The following is an 18,060-nucleotide window of genomic DNA, read 5'->3' on the forward strand; positions in this document are numbered from 1 at the left end:
TGGGTTAAAATGTATTGTATGGCTTTCAGAATTGCAGTGCATTTTATTACAGTCTGAAGTTTGATTCTCTTTTTTCATCCCAATGTTTGCAGGTTTTACGTGTGTAATTCTGAGTGAAGTTTCTGAGTGAAGTAGGTGCTCAGAAATGGTTTTACCCTCTGGGACTGTGGCCTAAATTGTTTACAGGCTCCAATCTACTAAAAACAAACAAACAAAGGGAAACAAATACCTCCGTGAGAAAGAGCCCCGAGGCTCTCCCTCTCCTTCTTGAGCCTCAGTTCTATGCCAAGTTCATCCTCTCAGAAGTCCTAATTTGCAGGAAAGAGCCAGATCTTGGATTTCTTCCTCCATACCACCCTCTACACCCAGCAGAACCTGATTTAATGACAGCCTCCTGAGGAAGTTCAAATAGTTAGAAGAGACATATTCTGATTGGAGGAAGTGTGTTCATGTGTACTTGGCGGAGGGACAGGGAGACACTTATGTTCATTTCACTTCCCCCCTTGGCTTCTAAGGGCCTCCAAAGAACCCCACAAGTCACTGAGTATTGAAAACCACTCTCCTAAATACTGCCTGCTTTTTGCACAGGACTGTTGTCAGGATCAAAATGAGATTCTGCCATGAAAGCAAAGAAAAAAGGATTCGAAGGACTAACAGATTCTTCCTTCTTTCATAGTTCTTTGTACAATTACAGGCAAGTAAACCAACAATAAAATTCATCTCCCGACAAGACTAATAGCTTCATGAAGGCAAAGTATAGGCCTTTCCTCTGCACCTTTGTACCAGGTAAAGCCTTAGTAAATATTTGTTGACTCTAAAAGAGCATAGCGTACTATCCCAGCACATGTAGTAAAATGTACTTTCAAGCCCCAGGGAAGCTCTTAGTGATTAAGCTGGAAGGTCTTCCAAAGGATCATCTGTAAAATGCAAAATGCATACTAAAGTCAACATTTACTGAGTGTTTCTACCAGGCAGGTGAGATTCTAAGTGCTTTACATGCTTGAACACCTACGAGGAATATCTTATTATTATATTCCCTTTTAGATGAGAAAATTGAGACATAGAGATGTTAAGTAACTTGCCCAAAGTCATACAGCTAATGGGTGTCAGAGTTTGGTTTCAAACAGGAAGGTCTTGCATCAAAGCCTAGTTTCTCAACCACTAAACCTCAGCAGAATAAAAGCAGATGCTGGTCACTGGCTCCTGGAGCCCATTTCCCTTGATGGGGGTCCTCTGTTCAACCCAGATGAAACCGGAAGAACTCTTGGTTCCAATTGCATTCAACCAGTCAACACTACCCTTTTGAAAATGCAAAAACAGAAGCTCAGATGTATAAATTGTCTTGCAACAATTTGTCAGGCAACTAGCTGAGGTAGGCTGGTACCACTGCAGTCACTGAACTATTTAGTATCTAAAGTATCACAGGGTCTCAGCTTCAGTATCTAAATATGTTTGGGGAAGTGAATGAATGTCTTGAATTTCATTTAGGTCTTCTGGAAGCCACCATCACTGCTTGGTATACAAAACGCAAGCTTCACAGTCCTTCTATTTGTAACTAGAGGCAGGATTTTACTTATCTAGGGCAAAGGACTCACATGGGGCATGCATTAAACTTTGCAAATTTCCCAAATTATCTCAGATTCAAGTTCACCAGGCCTGAAGTTTTTAGCTTTTTTAGCTAGCAAACCAAGTGATTCCTGTATCAGAAAGACACTGCCCTGAATTTGGAAGGGATACTTCTTATCTGCCTAAGGCTTGGCTAAATAGAAAGAACTTGTGTGTTTTCTTTTTAAAGAAACCAGGACAATTCTCCTTATTCCTCCCTGGCCTGAAGCAGCCGCTCTGGTGGTCAGAGCACACAGCTCAGCTCCCCCTGTGACTCAGTCCCCTTCTCCATCGTTTGGCTGGGCTCCTGGGAAAGGCCACACCACCGACACGGAGCCCCACAGCATCCTGCGTCCAGCCCTCATTCATCCTACACACGTGCCAGATTTGACTGCATCCCAGACAAGCTGGGATTCAGTTTGCAAGGCCCGGTTTCCATCCCCCGCTGGTGCCAACAGCTCACTTTAGTCATAACCCTCTGGATTCCTTCAGAGGAAGCCACTTATCTGCTACACTTCCTTTGTTCTTCTCTATCTTGGCATCTCCGCCAAGGACATGTTTTGACTGGATCCACTACCCTGGCCTCTGCATGTCTCTGGGAAGCTGAGCTAAGAGAAACATGACCCAGGAGGTAGAAGGAGAGAGGGGGATTTTTGTCTGCTTGAATGCAGGACCCTACAAAAGAAATGTGCTCCAGGGACCAGCTGCTCATTGGACCAGTGACCAGCATCTTCCCAAGATTACCGTGTGCCTCCCTCAACCTTTTCAGAGACCGGACTGCTGGCCAGAGCAAGGACATGCCAGCCTTCTCGGGATCTCGGGTTAACTTCTCCCTGTGCAACAGGAGAGAGGTAGGAGTGAGGGGTCTTCTTGTCTCTGTTAAAGAGGGTCAATGTACAGTGCAGTCTGTGCTGACTCTGTTTGGGTTCTGCAGTGGGAGCTGAAACTTACAGGCCACAGCCTTCATTGACAATGAATAGCTACGGTGAATATGGCTGCTCCCCCAAGTGCTTGTACAGCATAATCAATCATGTGCGACTCTGCAGATGTCACATCTACTCAGGGAAGTCCTGCACATCATTTTAAGTCCAGATACCTCCTCTGACCCCTAGAGGTTCCTTCAGCTAGCGGTGATTATCGCATGGCTTGTTCAGATAGTTTATATGTGGTGGTACCTTCCCAATATCTTCTAGAGAAGAGAAAGAGTGTCTTTTTCACCTTTCCATTCACCATGGCATCCAAAATTGAGCCTTACATGCAGTAGGTACTCAATAAAAATTACATTAATAGCAGCCTTGTGTAGAGGAGAAGAGACTCAGTTATGTGGACTATAATATTCAGCACTTATTTACTGGCAGAGCGACAAGTGAAAAAGGAATTGGTCAGATTGCTTAATTTGGAGCCCTTCTAAACATATACTAAGTGAAACGTCCACTGAAACAATAACCTGGTTTAATGATAATGAACTTTGACTCTGTGATAACTGATTACCCTTAAAACCATCCTGGATTTGTTTTCCCTACAGAAGAGCTGGACACTGAGCACAGTTCTGTGAAACATTCCTTAGAGAGATTTCTCAGCACTAAATAAAAGAGTGGCTTCTTAACATTGCAAAAGATGTCCAGCTGTTAGTTTTGGCCGGGGACAAGCACTGAGCTGGCTCCAATCAGAGATGGCAGGAAAAGGTAAACATGGCTGTATGATGTCACTGAAATGGCCTTATTTTCATCAGAAGCTAAATTCAAATACTCTCAGGGAGATGGGTTGTTTTGTTTTGTTTTGAATTACTACAGCTTTCTAAAATTCATTTTTACCTCTGTAGGTGGTGGAACTGTCCGATGGACTCCAAGTTCCATGAAGAGAGGCTTGGAAACCTGTACTCCTCTGGGTGCCTGGAAAGAGTGCTCACCAGTGACTGTGAAGCAACAGATTTGCAGTCTGAGCCCTGCTTCCTGTACCATATCTTGACTGGTATGTCTTTCAAAAGGCAATGAGGTTCTGGATTCAAGTGTGGTAAATCAGAGGTGGCACTTGGTTCTCAGCAGAGTCAGTGGATCCAGACCAGAGAACTCAGTATTTCTACTGACTAAAGAAATGGTAGGTCAGCTTTCAAAATGAGAAGAAACTCTAAGAAGAGTAGTGAGGGTGCAGGGTCCCCCCAAAGTGTCTCCTTTCCCACCCATCACCCCCCAACACATACACATAGGTCTACTCCACCTCCCTCCAAAACCCAAATCCATCTTGTGTAAGCAGTCTGGGGATTCCAACTTTAGAAGGAGAGCTAATCCAGATTATCATGTCAATTCTCCCACCCATGTTCACGGAAGAGGGACTGGGGGTCTCAAAGCAAAGCAGAGCTGGGGCAGATTTGGCAAATCATTCATCTGCCAATGTAAGACCTGATGATGCTATCATCAGACACTGCCTGGTTCACAGAATGGGTTAACTGAGTGGAATAGGAAGCCAACTCTCTGAATTCAAATCCTGCTGCCGCCACTCCTCTGATTCTGCTTTTTTGTGCTTTAGTTTCTTCCTTCATAAAATGTGATTACAAATCCTAACCTCATGGGACTCTCTAAAGGATTAAATGAAGTATTCCTTGTAAAGTGCTTAACATGGAAAGAGCTTAATAAATGTTGAATTATGTTATTTCTTACTTGGTCTTAAAGGAAAGTCTAATTTTCCTCCATAATGCAAGGATGGATTGATCTCTCAACTGAGAGTGATCTTGCCTTTCTATGCTCCTAGTTTCTAGTCATCTCTTTTAGTAATTCAGACTAGTATTTTAGTCCTACTATAATAGGGGGGTTAGATATTCACAAACTATTCCAGGGAGAGCCAAGCCTTATACAACGTGGATAACACAAACCACTGTGTTAGTTGCTGTGGAAAACACACAATAAGCTTTTAATCAATGTTTTAATTAAATTATCTCCTAGTTTCAACAAGAAGGAGACTCACCAAAGGTAAATGTAGCAACCTGGGCACAGTGGTTATAATAATCACATCATAGATGGCTTTATCTCTGTGAAAGATTCTAACACAGTGATAAGAATCCAGTTGTCCTTTGGCTTTGTTAAACTGTATAAGTATGATATATTCAAATTCACTTCAAACAGTACAGTGATGTACATTCTACACAGACAATGCCTGAATCTGAGTGAATGGAAAGGTGGAAACTGAAATTTTAATTTGGTTAATGGTGATATAAAGTTTTCAGTTTTGTCACATAGCACTTGCACTTGTTACTTATGTAAATGGTCATTTTTCTCTCTCTCTGTTAGAGAAGCAGCTTCAAGACAGGAAGAAGAACATGGACTTTAATTCACAAATAAGTATGATTATACCCTGATATATCGGGACACTAGGTTCAAAGATATGGAGGGACTTTCTCAAGAGCCAGGATGCAAGTCTCAGAAAAAAGTGTTTTAAGTGAGGCAATGTTTTTGAAAGTACTTTGTGAGCAGCAAAGTACAAAACAGCATCTTGTAAACCACAGGCATTTAATAAGCAGCTACTCTGCCCTAGCAGCCATTTGGACACTGTAGGTTGAAGACATCCTGGCCTTGAAAAAGTTTCCAGTGTAGAGGACACAGGTGGACTGAAGAAGTGTGTTCGGGACACCGCAGGGTGCAGAGGTGGGAGTGGCCACTTCTAGAAGGTCAAAGTAGAAGGTTTTCTCAAGAAAAACCCTCACAGGAGCTGACTCATAAAGATGAATAGCTAGATGTTCATCAGAATGACAAATGGGAGGAAAAGAGCGTCAGAGCAAAGGAGTGGCATGGGCTGGGGAACAGCATAATCACACTTACGGTTTCATATTCTTTGGGGCAGCTGCCTAGAGAAGGGATTGAAAGCAGGGCTACACTTCACTGTAATATACCAGCCAACAGATGGTGACCACTGGACTGAGGCAGTGAGGTCTTCAGGGTGAGGAGGCAAAGATGGTAAAAGAGGGTGTTAAAGAGGTAGAGTTGACAGAATTTGGTCACTCTTCAAGCTTGGAGGGGAGAGAGGAATGGGAGTCAAGGATGACATCCAGATTTCCAGCTTGAAGACGGGTGACTAGTGGTGTCATTCACTAAGAAGGAAATCCCAGGAGGGGAAAATCATAATATAGTTGGCTCAGTAATGTCCTCAGGTACCTTTCCTAGAACTGAGACATTAAGGATGACTTCTCAGAACTCACCTTTTTGATTCAGGGTAGTTTCCTTTCACTCACCTTGCCGGTATCTTAAGTAATAATTAACTGCAAGAGGGGAAACACAACCTCTCAGCTCTATTTTCCAAATGATTAACCTGCAGTAAAACCAAAGGCAACATGAACTTCAAGTGGAAGACATAGGTGCATGCTCTTAGCAAAGTGTCCACGTACTTTGTATTTCAGTACATGTCAAGGCCTAATAAGCACCTGCTATATGTTTATGGTTGGGTAGTAGGATTTAACAGGACCCTGCTGAGATGAAAATTATACTGCCTGTGAACCCAGACTGTAGGTGTAGATAATGGAAACCTGCAATAAGGCCTGGGCTCCAGGAGCTCAGGGACATCTGCATGCAGGTTGAAAAATTTCTATCAGACAGCTTTAAGGCAGCTTAGGTAGGAGACCTCATGATGCCTGCTAACCTCTGTTGAAGTCAGGGGCTTTCCTGCTATAGGAATGTAGCTCCACAGGGAGCATGGCTTGGCTAATTGTCAGTGTCTTTGGTGAACATAGCTCTGGGTCAAGCACACAGCTTGGGACGGAGTGCTTGGGCTGGATTCTAGCCCCACTGGTTCCCTCATGTGTACCCTGATGCTTGATACAACTGGCTACCACCGTGCAAGGCAGCCTTGGAACCTTGAACTGTCTTGAACCCTCCTACAGTCCCCAGCCTGCAAGAGGGAGTAGGAGAACATATTATTGGCAATTGCAGAATCTCTTATAACAAAGCACGGTATAAGGGGTATTGAATACCCACTGTGTGCTAGGCACTTTGGGGAATATGCAAGCATTTACTGAATTAATGAAAAAACAAATGAAAGAACATGTCTCTATTCATGGCAGTCCTATATGGGGCTTAAAACACATCCCTGGGAAGGGATGGAAACAGAGAAGCTAAATACCATCTGATCATACAAAAACTAAATTTCTTACTAGTACAAAGAGTAGGGTTATGTTTTTATTCCTGGTTTTTCCTTTCAAATCCTAATGTCATAGATTAAAATACTAATTGCCCCATTTTCCACCTAGAAGAAAAAGCCCTTAAACTTTAAATTCAGGATCTCGACGTAGATTTGTGTCTGTAAGCATGATGTGGAACCACATCCCACCAGAAATCCTAAATAATTTTCTTTCCTTACTCAGCATCTCAGACCATCCTGAAATGGAAATCTTTCTGTTAGAACAGAACAGAGCATGCAAATATATGCCTAAGGACTCCATTTTTAAACAGTTTTGAAAAAAACATTAAGAACCCATTCTCTGTTGTATTACTTTCTAAGCTTTAGGGTCCACCATGGGAGGCAGGATGAAGACAGACTCTCCTCCAAGTCAATACATTCTGACATCTTCAAGCTTGAACCCTCTTGTATTATTATTTAACCAGGAACAAACTAACGCCATCTTTCAGTGTAATTTGCTAAGTCACCCACAGATGGTTTAGAGTAGGATTTCTCAACCTCAGCACTACAGAGATTTTAGGCTAGATAATTCTTTGTTGGGGTTGGGGGGAGGTAGCAGTCCTGTACACTGTAGAAAGTTTAGCAGCATTCCTGACCTCTACCCATTAGATGACAGTAGCACATCTGCCCCTTTAGTTGTGACAACCAAAAATGTCTCTAGAATGGCCAAATCACCCCTGGTTGAGAAACACATTCAGAGTAGCCCTACCTCTCAAACCCAAGTTCAGTCAGACACAAGGGGCCAGATGAGCATCTGAAGAGCAACAGAAAGCTACTCTACTTGCTGTTGTGATGACGAGGACTTAGGACAAGTGAGTTAAAACTCTCTTATTGGTCCAGGTCCCATAAATTTAAGGTACTGAGCAAATAGTTTACTACAAATATAAGAAGTGATTTGATCTATCAACACTGCCCAACTCTAATATCTTGCTGATTCTTTTTTACCAGGTAGAAATTTCTAAAAACAATTATGGTGTCTTTTCATAATATATCCGTCTGTCAGTAGTCTTAGTAGCAAGTGACAGAAACCAAGTTCAAAGTGGCTTAAGCAAAAAAGAGAAGCTTTTCATTGGGTCATGTAACAGAAAATCCAGGGATAGAATTGTCTTTAAATACATCTGGATCAAGGTATTCAAACAATGACACCAAGAATATATCACTTTCATTTTTTAGTTTTATTTTTCTCCGTGTTGACTTTATTTTCAAGATGCTTTCCCAAGATGGTGACAGAGACAGCCACTGAAGGTCCAGGCTGATCTCTTAGAAACTGCCAGTGGAGAGAGAAGGTCTCTTTCCCAAGTGTTCTGGCCAAAATTCCAGGGTTAAGTCTCATTGGCCTGACTTAGATCAGGTATCCATCGATGAGCCAATCATTGTGGCCAGAGAAATAGAACACTCCACATGATTTCCCAGGCTTGTAAGCACACACTGTGGTACACAGCCTCTAAGACGGCCTCCATTGGTTCCTGTCTCCTGGTTTTCCTGACATCATGTATTCTCCCCTTCTTGAGTGTACACTGGACTCACTTCTAATGAATAGAATTCAGCAAAGGTGATGTCACTTCCAAGCTTGTTACAAAAAGACTGACTTCTGTCTCACTCAACCTGGCATATTGTGAACTGCACTATGATGAGGCTGAAGTGGCAAGGAATTGATGGCTGTAAGAGTCATCAAGGACTCAACACCTGCCAGCAACCATGTGGGTGAGCTTAGAAGCAGATCTCCCCCCAGTTGAGCCTTAAGCTGTTTTTAACACTGACTAACATCTTACTGTCTTGAGAGAGATCTTGAGGCAAAGAGAGTCAGAAAAAGCTACACTCAAATTCCTGACCCTTAAAAGCTATGAGATAGTGTTTTTTGTTCTAAGCCATTAAGTTGGGTTATTTGTTACATAGCAATAGATAAGTAATACACACATACACACCCCTAGGAATACACAATGGGGACCTTTTCACCAAACACCGTGGCCTGAGATTGGGTGAAACATAGCTCCAAAGGAATTCTGGTGCTCAAAAATACATATTCATAGGGCTTCCCTGGTGGCGCAGTGGTTGAGATTCCGCCTGCCGATGCAGGGGACATGGGTTTGTGCCCTGGTCTGGGAAGATCCCACATGCCACGGAGCAACTGGGCCCATGAGCCATGGCCGCTGAGCCTGAGCATCCAGAGCCTGTGCTCCGCAACGGGAGAGGCCACAACAGTGAGAGGCCCGCGTACCGCAAAAAAAAAAAAAAAAAAAAAAGAAAAAGTACATATTCATTATAACATCCAATGTAGACTGTGTTGATTGAACATATAAGCTTCAAAATAGAAAAAGAAAGCACTCTTCTAACACCCTAGCCTTAGAGGGAAAACTGGTAGGCGTTCACATGACTATCAGGAATCAATCTGTCCTGACCTTGCTAACAAGAGACTTTGCAAAGCCACATGTCCTGGAGGCAGTAGGGGGAGCCCAGTGTTGACAGCTTTTTTTCCTCCATTAACCCTGGAGATGGAAACTGCTGGAGAAAATGTTTAAGTGGAATTTTTCTATTGTTTTAGACCTGTCTGCTCTGGATTTTTAGTTTCCATTATTACAGAAGCCCTGAAGTCTCCCTGTTGACAAAGACAGTTTTTGTTCCCATTAAACAGGAAACTGAACAGCCTAAGAAGAAGCTGACATATCGATGAATCATTTGCCACAGTATCATACATTTGTAGTTCAATTTTGAAATAGTGGCATTGAGGTCTTGATTGAAATTTTTCTTCCAAAATGTCCTGGAAGCACGAAAATAAGTTACTTGTAAGGCTCTGAATTGCTTCAGGTTCTCCAGCAAACACGATATGTAGAACAGAATTCTTCTTTTCTCACTTCGATGTCCTAGTTTACCATGCCTGGCTCATGGTAAATACATTGGAAAAAATAAACCCCCTGTCCAGCATTTGATCACAGTAAGAGTGAAAGTTAAATAAAGTACTAAGGTGACAATGACTGGGTAATGATAACCCACTGGAGCCCAAGACTCTCTAAATCGCCCACGATGAAAAGTCACATAGTGGAGAGAGCTTAAGAAGTGACTTGAATACTGGGAGAACTCAATGTCGAGTACTATTAGGACCATTCGAAGTATATTATTTTATGTAGCTTCTACAGAGTGTGGGTTGGTTTTTTTTTTGTTTTTTTTTTTTTGCGGGACGCGGGCCTCTCACTGCTGTGGCCTCTCCCGTTGCGGAGCACAGGCTCCGGACGCGCAGGCTCAGCGGCCATGGCTCACAGACCTAGCCGCTCCGCGGCACGTGGGATCTTCCCAGACCGGGGCACGAACCCGCGTCCCCTGCATCGGCAGGCCGACTCTCAACCACTGCGCCACCAGGGAAGCCCTGGAGTCTGGTATTTGACTGATACTATATTGCATGATTAACTTATTTTTAGATAGTCTGATCTAGTAAAATGCTGAGCATAACATTGATGGATTTAGTCAATGTGTGTTTTCAGATTAATAGCTGCTCAACGGGCTACTGGATGTCTGTAATCCTTCCATTAACATTGAGATTTTTACTAACCACATTTCTTTGTAATGAACTGAGCACAATTTTTTTTTTTCTTTTTTTTGGCTGTGTTGGGTCTTCATTACTGCACGCGGGCTTTCTCTAGTTGTTGCAAGTGGGGGCTACTCTTCTTTGCAGTGCGCAGGCTTCTCATTGCGGTGGTTCTCTTGTTGTGGAGCACGAGCTCTAGGCATGAGAACTCAGTAGTTGTGGCTCATGGGCTCTAGAGCGCAGGCTCAGTAGTTGTGGTGCACGGGCTTAGTTGCTCTGCCGCATGTGGGATCTTCCGGGACCAGGGATCAAACCCGTGTCTCCTGCGTTGGCAGGAGGATTCTTAACCACTGCACCACCAGGGAAGTCCCATGAACTGAGCATACGTTTAAAGATCTGCTTACTCATAGATGAGGTTAAAAAAAAAAAAATTCTGCTCTGTTCCTATGACATAACTTTAGTGAAAGTTCCAGACGCTAAAAATCGTGGAGAAGAAAGGTGTATCAGATGAGATCTTTGAAGTGCCAAGCTTTCCATCCAAGACCCAGGTAAGAAAGAGTCTTATTTGTCTTTCTCAAAAAAAAAAAAAACTCAAAAACTTTTTTTTTTAAGTGTATTTTCTTAATTTGCACTGATCTGCATTTCCCAAGACCATCATAATCTCAGTAATGGCAGCAGGACAGTATTTCTCTAGCTCCAACCTACTCACACATTTTTGGGGAGTCTAGCTCCCTTTGAATTCTCCCAAGTAGCTGAGGAAATTCCTGGGTGTATTAAGTGAATGTAGAACTGGAGATGATTTGATTATGAATAGAAAGCACCATTCCCTCTTGCAAGTTCTTTTTTTTTCCTTTTAAAAATTATTTATTTATTTATTTTTATTGACGCATAGTTGATTTAAAATATCATGTTAGTTTCAGGTGTACAGCACAGTGATTCAGGTAGATAAATAGAGAGATAATAGATAGGTAGGTAGGTAGATAGACAGATAGATAGATAGATGATAGATAGATAGATATAGAGAGATATATTCCTTTTCAGAGTCATTTCCCTTATAGGTTATTACAAAATATTGAGTATAGTTCCCTGAGCTATAGGTCCTTGTTGGTTATCCCTGCAAGTTTTTGTAGTTGCAGCATGTAACCTGCTGGTTCCTTCTCTCCTGCTTTGAAGACTGCTGCCTCAGTGTCAGATAGGACAGATCCTACCTGCTCCGTTCCAGAGACATGCTGGCCTCTGTGTCATATGCTCCAGCGGTCCCCTCACTGAAGTACAGCAGTGCCTTCTGCTTTCAAGCTCCTACAGAGACGAGCAAAAAGGCCCCTGGCTCTTTTAGTTTTACTACTTCATCTCCCTAGGACTCTGGCACATGTTCTGGGGGATCTGGAAAATGAGCAAATCCCAAAAGTTGTAATTGAGCTTTCTCCTGAAGCTGGCTTCTCACCCTTGAGCCAAGTTTGTGTAGAGGACTCTCTCTGCCCTAAAGGGTGAGTCCTGCCACCCCACTGGCCATCCAGACTTGTCTGCAAACCTAAGATACAAGCTTAGACACCCCAAGTTCTCACACCAGGTGGTAAGCACTGTAGATATGAGTTAAGTAAGACTGAGCCCACGTGGGAAATATAACACAGTGTGTTTGGGGGTATCTAAAACCATTTTCTTATATTTCTTGTATTGATCTTAATGACAGAAAACTCAAGAAACAATTAGCATTGACTATGGAGTATAAGCAAACTGATTAAAGAATTTAATACTTATTTTTCTCTGCTACAAACATGGCCTAACTTTAAAGTATTTTAGCTTGTCATGAAGAACCAGGCTCTGAAATCAAACCACTACTTGGAAGCTATGTAAATTCACCTTGTCAGGTAATCTCCCAGAGCCTCAGTTTCCTAATTTGCAGAATGGGGATAACACAGCCATTATCCCATTGTATTATTATCAGGATTATGTGAGCTAATGAACATAAACAGAGCACAGTACATGGCATAGAGTAAGCACCCAGCCAAGCTTTCAGCCGTTATGTGTATGGCTTGTGTGTGGACATCAAAATTTCTTTATATTATAATACAGACGTTTAAAAGCATTTTCATAGTCCCACAAGGTCAAAGCATTTATGAAAAGGTTTGTTGCTATTTTAGAAAACCGACCTCAATTCTTGATGAAGAGTGACATTTCTAATTTTTCCTGCTGGTATGTAAATAGACAAAATTCTCACAAATAAATAGCCTCATTTTGTATAAACATTCCTAGCTTTCTCTGCAGTGGAGGTCAGCTCCTCACAAATCCTTTTGAGAATGCTCTGGCTTGTCCCAGAATCAATATCTGCTGAGTTTACTATTCAGACCAGATTATTACCAGGCAGTTGGAGTGGTCAAATTCCCACAGCCAATTTTCTATAAAAATCCCAAGTAATTGAAATGGGAGGAAGGTACCCAATAAAAGTCAGTGTGAATAATTTAGCACAGTAGCTGTCTGCAGCCTCTGAGGTAACACATTCAAGGCATTTTATTAGAGGAAGCCACTGCTGTCTCCAGAGCCTCCTGGCTGCAACCCACCCACCTCATGAAGAACAAAGAGAGTGGGGAAACAAGCAAGCCTGGGGGATCTAGGATTAATCCTTCTCTGATACCTGAGAGATCCTGTGAATGTCGAATGTGAACAGTGATGTTGTACATGATATTTTTCTAAAGGTCAGTGTTGAGAAGCATCATGACTGGCTGCAGTGGTCACTAAACAAGGGCCCTGTGTCCCTCCCTGCCTCTGTCGATCCCTTCAAGAGGTGGACACATCTGCTGGGGATAGAGATAGGCTGGTTGTTGTTTCATAAAACTAGCCTCAAATCTTGATTAAGAGTGACATTTCTGGGAATTCCCTGACAGTCCAGTGGTTAGGACTCAGCGCTTTCACTGCTGGGGACCAGGTTCAATCCCTGGTCAGGGAACTAAGATCCTGCAAGCTGCATGGCATGACCAAAAAAAGAAAAAAAAGAAAGAAAAAGGGAGATTTCTAATTTTCTCCTGCTCCTAAGTAACTAGAACAAAATTCTCACAAATAAATGCCCTATAACCCTAGTCAGGACCAGTCAGAAGTTGGGGACACAAACGGCAGAAACCCAACTCAAATTAAATTCAGTAAAAAGGGAACTTGTTGACATGTACTACTTATAAGAATAGAAAGTTACTCACAGGACTGAATGAATCTCTAGATTAGAATGAAGTTCACTGGTATGGAATGAGTTTACTTTAAAAAAAAAAAAAAAAAGAAGTTCACTGGATCTGATACCTGGAAATCAATGACCCAGGTCAGAGTCTCCATGTCTCAAGGCCTGTGGTCAGAGGGGCAGAGATGGACATCCAATGCCAGAAAAAGGTGTTTGGAAGAATAATGTGATGAGCAATCAAATCAAAATGAGAGGTTCTGGATATTCTGTGAGCTATTCCAATTACCTACATGTTCATAGAAGCCATTTAAAGTTGGTATAGGGGACTTCCCTGGTGGTCCAGTGGTTAAGACTCCAAGCTCCCAATGCAGGGGGTCCAGGTTCAATCCCTGGCCCAATCCCTTGTCAGGGAACTAGATCCCGCAAACCACAACTAAGATCCTGCATGCCCCAACTAAAAAGATCTCCCACGTGGCAACGAAGATCTGGCTTGCCACGACTAAGACCCAGCATAGCCAAATAAATAAATAAATATATATATTTAAAAGTTGGTATAAAGCATATTGCCAACTGTTATGGATTGAATTATGCCCCCCACCCCACCACAAAGTTCATATGTTGAAGCTTTAACTTTCTCTAACCTTCTGAGTTCTTGGCTGAGACCCCTGTAATAAAAGATTAACAACAGAAGAAACAAATAGAAGTTTATTGACTTGTATACATCAGGTATATGTGGGAGATACCCAGTGAAAAAGGAGTAACTCTCCAAGGCGGCTTAGAACTCCAGCTTAAATTCCATCTTCATCTAAAGACAAAAGAAAGAAAGATGTGGGAGGAGGCCAGTTCTGGGAAGTTATCTGGAAAAGCAAGGTCAACAGGAAATAGTTTGTTATACAGGTTTAAGCAGATACCTTCTCCATCCATAAGGTTCTCTTGTGATTCGGTCATCCTTCTCTTCCTAATACAGAGAGGGAGATGCCCTTACAATGGAGAGTTCCTTTATAAATGCAAATGTTCCATACAAAAGGGTAACTTCTACTTCCGTGCCTGCTGTTTCTCAAAATAATCAGCTCAAAATAATCCTTATGCCAAAGAGGCATATTCTGCTACCCTTCAATATTTATTCCCTAACTCTTTTCCTGCAAGGTCACCTTAGGCTGACTGTGCCCCTAAACCAAAGATTACATCTTCTCGCAAGGCAGTTTGCTCCTACATGACTCTCTCCTCCCCTCAAAGCCACAGGCTTAGAATGGAAACAGCTCTGCTGGTAGCAGCCCTGGGACACTGTACTATCTCTTCTGCTTCTTCTGTGACCACACTTCTGCAAATAAACCCTTTCTGAATCATCCTAATTTGAGTGTGACGTCTGCTTCTCAGACTGATAGAGCTCTCTATAAAACAGAGGTGGAAAAACGGAAGGACAAAACCTCTTTTCCCCTCCACCCAGAAAAGGATCACAGATAGTGTCCACAGTACACTGGGCCCTAACACATAAAGTTCATGTCAGATGAGAAAATTTTTTAAATGTGCCATCTGTCATCAGAAATCACTTGCTTAAATAATAATGTAGGCATTTTCATTGCTTTGGGGGATCTTTTTCACCTTTGTTTTCTAATTATACTTATATCTTAGAATCTGTGGCCACAGTATTGAGGTCAGCTCATTAACTGGAACCCATCTTTGTCCATAATGTTTTGGTTTTTCTTTTTAGCTTCCAGCATCTTTTATTTTTCCTAGAATCTGGATACAATAACTCTAGCAGGGCAGTGCTCAATACTATTTAGGCTTCACGTTTTAGGTTAATTACTTGAATATTGTAAATGTGAATGCACTTTCCCATAACTGGGAAACTAAAATTTGACGTAACTCATTTACTCAATACTTATGTAACCATACAAAATTTTATATGCAACATGAGCTTTCATATTATAGAATTTGACCTTCTTACAAACTAGCTTACATAAGAGTTACTTTGCTTATCTGTCCTAACCTGTGAAGTGTTGTACCAACGCTTTTCTATGATGTACTTAAACAGGTGAATTCTCCTTACATAAGGGTAAGAAACCTGAAGCTCCAACCCAGAAATATAAAATTCTTTTGTTTCAGCGGACTTAATACCAGAAACAGATTATGGGCAACTCTTACCTAAGTAGTAAGTACTATAGGAAGTTAGAGTGTTGACCAAAAGAAAACACAGGCTTCTCATTAAACTTTTTTAATGGGTCTCAAATACTGTGACAGATTTTTGGTCAAGTTGTTTCCATTAAAAAGTACTGATTTTAAAAACTAATAACTTAAAACTGCCACACACAAAACAAATTGTCCACAACATGTTCTCCTTTCCTTCTGAAGGTTTTACGATACATTGTTACCATTAACCGGTCTTTTGCTATTAAACTTAAATGGCCAATTGAGACAAACAGTTCTGAGACCGTTCTTCCACCACTGATGAAGACTGCGGCGGCAGGTATTGAGGATAATATTCATTTAGCCTTCTGAGCTTTCTGGGTAGACTTGGTGACCTTGCCAGCTCCAGCTGCCTTCTTGTCCACTGCTTTGATGACACCCACAGCAACCGTCTGTCTCATGTCACGAACAGCAAAGCGGCCCAGAGGAGGATAGTCAGAGAAGCTTTCAACACACGTGGGTTTGCCAGGAACCATATCAACGATGGCAGCATCACCAGATTTCAAGAATTTGGGGCCATCTTCCAGCTTTTTCCCAGAACGACGATCAGTCTTCTCCTTCAGCTCAGCAAATGTGCAGGTAATGTGAGCTGTGTGACAGTCCAGCACAGGTGCATAGCCAGCACTGCTTTGGCCTGGATGGTTCAAGATAATCACCTGAGCTGTGAAGCCAGCTGCTTCCATCGGTGGGTCATTTTTGCTGTCACCAGCCACATTGCCATGACGAACATCTTTGACAGACACGTTCTTGACGTTGAAGCCCACATTGTCCCCAGGAAGGGCTTCACTCAAAGCTTCATGGTGCATTTCAACAGACTTCACTTCAGTTGTCACGTTGACTGGAGCAAAGGTGACCACCATGCCAGGTTTGAGAACACCAGTCTCCACTCGACCCACAGGGACAGTGCCAATACCACCAATTTTTTAGATGTCCTGGAGGGGCAAACGCAAGGGCTTGTCAGTTGGGTGAGTTGGTGGCAGGATGCAATCCAGAGCTTCAAGCAGTGTGGTTCCACTGGCATTGCCATCTTTACGGGTGACTTTCCATCCCTTGAACCATGACATGTTAGCACTTGGCTCCAGCATGTTGCCACCATTCCAGCCAGAAATTGGCACAAATGCTACTGTGTCGGGGTTGTAGCCAACTTTCTTAATGTAGGTGCTGACTTCCTTTACAATTTCCTAGTATCTCTTCTGGCTGTAGGGTGGCTCGGTGGAATCCATTTTATTAACTCCAGCAATTAGTTGTTTCACACCCAGAGTGTAGGCCAGAAGGGCATACTCATGGGTCTGCCCATTCTTGGAAATACCTGCTTCAAATTCATCAATACCAGCAGCAACAATCAGGACAGCACAGTCAGCCTGGGATGTGCCTGTAATCATGTTTTTGATGAAGTCTCTGTGTCCTGGGGCATCAGTGATGGTCACATAGTACTTGCTGGTCTCGAATTTCCATAGGGAGATATCAGTGGTGATACCACGCTTGCGTTCAGCTTTCAGTTTGTCCAAGACCCAGGCATACTTGAAGGAGCCCTTCCCCGACTCGGCAGCCTCCTTCTTGAACTTTTCAATGGTTCTCTTGTCGATCCCACCACATTTGTAGATCAGATGGCCAGTAGTGGTGGACTTCCCCGAATCTACATGTCCGATGACAACGATGTTGATATGGGTCTTCTCCTTTCCCATTTTTGCTTAGGTTTAGCGGTAGTTTTCACGACACCTGTGTCCTGGCGGCAAACTCATTGTGAAAAAGCTGTCCATAATTTTGACTGCTGAGGATTTCCATCTGTGACATGGTCAGCAATGCGTCATGCTTTTATTTTTGTTTTTTCAGAGTTTAATATCTGAAAAGTAAAAAAGTCTTCTCTACAGGGGTGAGGATTTAATCCCTTGGGGAAGCACTACAAAGTTTAAACATTTGGGATTCCTGGGGTTCCCTTTCCTTTTGCCAGTGACCTCAACTCCTTCTCTCATTTCACCAGCTTCACATTTAATCATTCTGTACTTCAAAGGCAAATTGCCCATTTGTTTAATGCCTACTATCTACGAGGCATTGCACATGATTTTTCTTCTCAGAGCAACCAACTCTATGAGGCACATCTAATCATCCCATTTTTATAACCAAGGAGACAAGCTTAGGAAGGTGATCCCTTCAATATGATCCAACTTGTGAGTGGCAAAGGATGGGAAGGCACCAGGTCTAAGTGATCGCTGAGAGCATGATCCACGCCACCTGGGATTCTGCTGCTGCCTGCTGCCCTTTGACCTGCTCACTCCTCCCACCGTGTACCTCCACCTGAATCTGTAGTACTTCACCTGGAATGCTGTTCCCACCGTGATCCTCCCCTTCCCCTGATTTAGACCTCACCTCCAGCATTTCCTCCATGGCTGACTTTACCTAACGGTGGGGCATGGCTATTGGC

At 42.6% G+C, this 18,060-nt stretch overlaps 1 protein-coding gene across 1 annotated transcript; it reads right to left on the reverse strand.

Annotated features, from left to right (window-relative positions):
• Window positions 1-15,919: 15,919 nt before the first annotated feature.
• On the reverse strand, window positions 15,920-17,323 carry LOC307051450 (elongation factor 1-alpha 1-like; the record flags this gene model as incomplete). Its single annotated transcript, XM_079701812.1, is given in 3 exon segments — window positions 15,920-16,561; window positions 16,565-16,819; window positions 16,823-17,323. Coding segments are annotated over 3 exon segments (1,383 nt in total). The 3' UTR covers window positions 15,920-15,934.
• Window positions 17,324-18,060: the final 737 nt, after the last annotated feature.

The sequence above is a fragment of the Hyperoodon ampullatus genome (genome assembly GCF_949752795.1).
Source record: "Hyperoodon ampullatus genome assembly, chromosome: 4".
Taxonomy (NCBI): domain Eukaryota; kingdom Metazoa; phylum Chordata; class Mammalia; order Artiodactyla; family Ziphiidae; genus Hyperoodon; species Hyperoodon ampullatus.